The 6,361-nt window shown below is 41.3% G+C and overlaps 1 protein-coding gene across 1 annotated transcript in view; it reads right to left on the bottom strand.

Moving 5' to 3' along the window:
- Positions 1 to 4,218: 4,218 nt before the first annotated feature.
- LOC126108552 (ankyrin repeat domain-containing protein 65-like) overlaps positions 4,219 to 6,361 on the bottom strand; it is a 65,567-nt gene continuing 63,424 nt past the window's right edge. Inside the window, exon 4 of the mRNA XM_049913838.1 lies at positions 4,219 to 4,791. Within this exon, the coding sequence (XP_049769795.1) occupies positions 4,314 to 4,791 (478 nt within the window). The 3' untranslated portion in view covers positions 4,219 to 4,313. The remainder of the gene's footprint in view (positions 4,792 to 6,361) is intronic.

Here is a 6,361-nt window from a genome sequence, read left to right as displayed (position 1 = left end):
CTATAGTGACATAGCAAATCTCGAAGACGGTATGAATAAACTGCAATAATTCATTACATATTTACTAAAGACAATACACGCAGGACTAAAATGAATAGCTGCATTCATCATCATTCAAGGACAGATGATACAATTGTCCTCAACATTTAAAGAATTAAGTAGTGAGTACAAAGCCAGCCGGAGTGGCCGAGCGGTTAAAGGCGCTGCAGTCTGGAACCGCACGACCGCTACAGTTGCAGGTTCGAATCCTGCCTCGGGCATGGATGTGTGTTATGTCCTTAGGTTAGTTAGGTTTAAGTAGTTCTACGTTCTAGAGTCCCATAGTGCTCAGAGCCATTTGAACCCAGTGAGTACAAACAGTAAGTGCTATTATACATGAAAAAAGGAATCCTAAAACCGCAGTGGTTCTGATATGGATAGTAAAGTATCTGAGGTTAAGATGATACTAGGAATGCACGATTCCCTATACACTTTTCAGAAGCATATGAATGCATACTTCCAAACCTAATGGATTTGGATGTTTTTGCGTCAGATAATATATTGGAGTGTATCATTAGCATTGAGCTAGTGGAGAACAAAGCACTTCCAACAACAATAAGTAGTGGTACATTTAGGTGCATTTATATGTTGTTGTTGTTATGGTCTTCAGTCCTGAGACTGGTTTGATGCAGCTCTCCATGCTACTCTATCCTGTGCAAGCTTCTTCATCTCCCAGTACCTACTGCATTTATATACAGTCAGATAAAGAGTACCTACTGCTATCAGCAGATCACCTAGAATTCAAAGCAATTGTTAAGGGAACAAAGATATGAAAACAAACTTTTGTAATGTCGCCTGTCTGACTAGGACGAGTATGAAATTCAGTTACTGAAAAGTAAGTGCATTCTACGATACTGCGTCAGAAAGCTGATCATCTTGGAAAAAACTTTGTAGAGACATCTTAGTGGTAACAAACCACCACATAAGCCCAAAGGAAGAAAATATGTCCATTTTGCATGAGGAACTGATTTCCAGTGACAGACACCTACAAGGTTGATCATTCAGACAGAACAACGAACTCAAATAGAATAATACAGGCCAAAATCACTGAAAGGGGCATTGCCCTTAGTATTAAAATGGAAATCGATTGTCGTCCAGAATTGGACAGAGAACTAAACATGTCAGGGGTAACATTAGAACAGCCATTGATACATGTAGTGACGACTTTAGATTACCTAAGAGTGGCTGAAAAGAGGATGGAGAATGTGGAGCAGCTGAATGATAGACAGGAAAAACATGTAGACCACGACAAATATCCAACACTATTCTGTACCTACATATATTGGCTTAATAAGAATTATAGTTTGCTCACATTGCCTTGTTGTGCGTACATATATAAGTTTTTACAGACTGTTTAGTAGCATAATTTGCTGCCAGTGTATATACATTAAGAATACTGTAGGTAATACATCCAGGTCTACTCCACTGAAAGAACATATGATGTTGTCATCTATGAAAGACAACCTCATGAAGAAGAAGACACATACTGCTTAAAGAACAGAAAGTAGAAAATATATGTGGATATAGTGTAACTACATTGTAAGGAACATGTACATAAAAACAAATGTTTTTGAAAATATAAAAGAATTAATTGTACATTGTATAAAAGCTCAAGAATTATTTAGGGAGAAAGTTTCATAGCCATTGAATTTTATTATTGCAAGAAGTGTCAAAGCGATGTGGAAAGGAGATAATCTTTATTAAGAGCTATCTTTTATTTTTATGTTTTTTTAGTCATCAGTGTTCTGCCTGGTTTCATTTGGCCCACCACGAATTCTTCTCCTGTGGCGAACTTTTCATCTCAGCTTGGCAATTACAAATTATGACATCAATTACTTGCTGTATATATTCCAATCTCTGTCTTGCGATGCAGTTTTTACCCTCCATGGTTAACTCTAAGACTAATCAAGTTATTTCCTGATGTCTTGATACAATTCCTAACATCCTGTCTCCTCTCCTTGTCAGTGCTTCCCATGCATTTCCTTCCTCACCGATTCTGCGGAGAAGCTCCTCATTCCTTACCTTATCAGTCCATCTAATTTTCTTCTTTAGCACCACATCTCAGAGTCCTCGATTCTCTTCTGTCACGTTTTTCCCATAGTTCATGTCTCACTAACATACAATGCTGTGCTCCAAACACACATTCTCAAAAATTTCTTCCTCAAATTAAGGTCTATCTTTGATAGACTTCTCTTGGTCAGGAATGCCCTTTTTCCCAGTGCTAGTCTGCTTTTGACGTTCTCCTTGCTCCGACCATCAAGGGTTATTTTGCTGCCTAGGTACAAGGATTTCTTAACCTAATCTACTTTGTGATCACCAATCCTGATGCTTAGTTTCTTACTGTTCTCATTTCTGGTACTTCTCATTACTTTCCTCTTTCCTTTATTTACTCTCAGTCCATATTCTGTGCTCATTAGACTTTTCATTCCATTCAGCAGAACCTGTAAATCCCCTTCACTTTCACTGAGGATAGAAATGTCATCAGCGAATGTTATAATTGATGTCCTTTCACCTTAAATTTCAATTCCACGTTCGAACCTTTCTTTTATTTCCGTCATTGGTTCTTTGATGTATAGCTAGAACAGTATGGGCGAAAGACTACATCCCTGCCTTACAGCCTTTTCAATCTGAGCACTACGTTCTTGATCTCCAACTCTTATTGCTCCCTCTTGGTTCTTGTACATATTGAATATTACACGTCTTTTTGTATAGCGTACCCCGAGTTTTCTCATAATTTCGAACATCTAGCACCATTTGACATTGTCGAAAGCTTTTTCCAGGTCGACAAATCCTGTGAACGTGTCTTGATTTCTCTTTAGTCCTGCTGCCATTATCAACTGCAATATCAGAATTGTCTCTCTGGTGCCTTTACCTTTCCTAAAGCCAAACTGATGGTCATCTGAGATGAATATTAAGTAAACACACAAGGCATGGTGTCAGGAGGACGTCAAGAAGGAGGCCAGCCCTCTGCATGATGTAACACTTGCTGGCAGCCTGCTGAGGAACTGGCTTAATGAGGACAACGTCCTGATGCACCAAGGTGAACAGAAGTCGCTGGTATACATCCCGAATGGTCGAGAAGATTCTAGAGGTTTATAGAAGAATCTGTGTCCACAGGAAGATCTTCATAGGAGTCAGGGGAAACATCTAATGGAGAAACTTGCACATGAATCCATGAAAATCCAATATGCAAGCAGCTAATGTAGAGAACCAAACGCAGTGAACAATTACCAGTGAACAGTAGCAATCAGAAGCACTCGCTACCACTAATGAGTCACCAGGAGCTGACACTTTAGGGTGACACTTCATTGATGGTGCAGTACAAACTACGAGAAGTAGCGCAAAATCGAGGGAGGACAAATGAGTTTCCGATTATCCAGTAACAGCTGTTAGCTTAGGTTTTCCGCTTGGTAGAGACAGCTAGCATTGCAGAGTTTCTCTGCAGTGGCAACTTGTAATACTTCATATTTTCAGCCTGTCAGAAGACAGAGGGTAAAAAGTGCTGTCTTGCACCTGTGTCCAGCTGTAGCTGGTCGAGTATTGTTGAAAAAGATTGTAAGCAGACCACTCACCTCTGAAAGCAGAATGTAGAAACCGTGAAGTGGTAGTTGCTGAAAAGCCTAACATATGATATAGCAGAACCTGTGTATTGATTTACAATGATACACAGCCACTGTAAGACACCTCTTAACATAAGGTTAAGTAACTGACAAGATCAACTGTTCTTAAATTGAACCCTTAAGCATTTTGGCGCCTATGATTCACAACGACTTCTCTCCATTCCGGAATCACCTGTGCTTAAAATCCTGGGATATTTTCTCCCTCTCTGTGCGTCAAAGGTGACTTAGTAGACCTCATCTCACGTAGTCATGAACATTCTCGTTCTGTTAGGGAGGCCACACCTTCATCAATACCGGTAAAGAGACCTGTGCCAAGATGTGACACCAACAGCATTCTATAACTTGCCTGAAAATTTTTTACAGCAGTGGTAATGAAAGGATTAGTTTTCTCTTGTTGTTGACTATTGTAAAGGGAGCCCAAGAAAAAGATTTTCAGATTAGTTCCTAAAAGGAAGTTTACATTAGTTTACATCAGTCTCCCATTATTACACTTGTTGAGTGGTTACTAGACTAGTTACATACTCTATATATTAAGGAGTACAAGAGAATAATGAAAGGATAAAGTTTAGCATTTTTTACTTCAGAAATACCGAAATGTCATGTAGCAAACGTTTATTGGTTGTGCTCCAGATGATGTTCATAGGACTTGAAGCTTCATGATAGTAAATCTACCAGTAGGTCATAGTTGCGCTGGGCGAGTTCCAGTGGGGTGTAACCCCAATTATTTCTGGCCCAGATCTCGGCTCCTGCGTCCACCAGCACAGCTGCCGCCCCGGGGTACCCACGATCTGCCGCAAAATGCAGCGGAGTATACTCACCCATACCCCTGGCATTGGGATCAGCACAGGAGGCAACCAGCAGCTGTACCATAGCTGTGTTGCCCCTCGCTGCAGCTGAGTGCAGGGGCATGTTCTGCCTGATGTTCCTGGCGTTGACCTCTGCTCCTGCCTCCACCAGACTCCTCGCAACATCCACGTGTCCCTCCCACGCTGCCCTATGCAGGGCGGTCCTCTTGTCTCCATCTCTCGCCCCCACGTCAGCACCTGCAGCGAGCAGTGCCCTCACCTCCTCCAGAGCCCCCTCCTGTGCTGCCTGGATCAACCTCCTTCCTTTGTCCTCTCCAGAAAGACTCCTGCACAAAACACTGAAATTAGGACATTTTATACAAAACACACACACACATTGCAAAACAAGAAAACTATCATAGGAGCGAAACTGAGCAGTACAGAATATAAATCTGACCAGCGACAAAGTAGAAGTGTGTAAACCTCGCTTCTGTGATAAAGAACTGTCAGTGTACTCTGAGATGACAAGTCATGAGATACCTCCTATTATCATGGTGGATCTCCTTTGGCTGGACATAGTGCAGATGGCATTGACTCTACATGTCTTCAGAAGTCCCCTACAGAAATACTGAGCCATGGTGCCTATATAGCCTTCCATAAATGTGGATATGTAGTCAGTGCAGGATTTTGTGGACAAACTTATCTCTCGATTATGTCTCATAAATCTTCAATGGGATTCATGTTGGGCGATGTGGGTGGCCAAACCATTCACTCGAATTGTCCAGAAATTCTTCAAACAAATCACAAACAGTTGTGACCCAGTGCCATTACATCATTGTTCGGCAACATGAAGTCCATGAATGGCTGTAGTCGAATATAACCGTTTACAGTCAAAGATAGACTCCCTTGGACCAGAATACCTGAACTGTTCCATGTTAACACAGCCCACACCATCATCGAGCCACTCCCAGCTTGCACACTGCCCTGTTGTCAGCTTGGGTCTATCGTTTTGTGGGGTCTGCGCCACACTGGAAACCTACCATCAGCTCTTACCAATTAAATGAGCACTCAACTGATATAGTCAAGAGCCCAGGAGAGTTGCTAAGGGGATGTTGTGCCGTTATCAAAAGCGTCGGTCATCTGCTGCCATTAGCGCCAAATTTCATTACATTGTTCTAACGGATATGGCCGTTGTACGTCCCACATTGATTTCTGCGGTTATATCATGCAGTCCTGCCTTACTCACGACACACAAATGCTGTTTGCTCTCAGTCTTTAAGTGAAGGCCGTCATCCACTGAGGTGTCTGTGGCGAGATGTAATACCTGAAGTGTAGTTTTCTCAGCATACTCTTCACACTGTGGATATCGGAATATTGAACACTCTAAATTACAGCTCCACGAAAGCACTTTCCTTTTATATCCTGTGTACACAATGCTATATATTTGCACATCGTTATCCCATGAGACTATGTCACCTCAGTGTGTAGGTTACTGATGTATTAGCTATTGTCTTACATCACTGCCCTGTACCACTTTCAATTAAATATTCCTACATTGCATCTCATATCACTGATTTCTCTCATTTGGTTATAATTCATTGTAAGGAAGGAGTTTCTTTGACCTCTGGACACTGTTGTTAACAAGCCATTCGCCTTCACTGAAACATACACTTAATACAGCTAACACATGCCCTCTGTGCACAGATGTCCCAATGACGTCAGTAATGCAAACACATGAAACTCATCAAATTTCCAAATATTTATAGTGAATTTACTTACATGGCAGCTAAATATTGCTGTCCAGGTATTCGTAAATTCGGTAATACGCCGTCACCAAATAGAGAGAATTAGAGCTTTAGGCAATGCCAGTTGGTTGAAATTCAGTTGGTTGAAATACTTCATATATCCTAATGATAC

The sequence above is a fragment of the Schistocerca cancellata genome, chromosome 11 (assembly GCF_023864275.1).
Source record: "Schistocerca cancellata isolate TAMUIC-IGC-003103 chromosome 11, iqSchCanc2.1, whole genome shotgun sequence".
NCBI classification, from domain to species: domain Eukaryota; kingdom Metazoa; phylum Arthropoda; class Insecta; order Orthoptera; family Acrididae; genus Schistocerca; species Schistocerca cancellata.
This window is presented reverse-complemented; position numbering and strand designations above follow the sequence as displayed.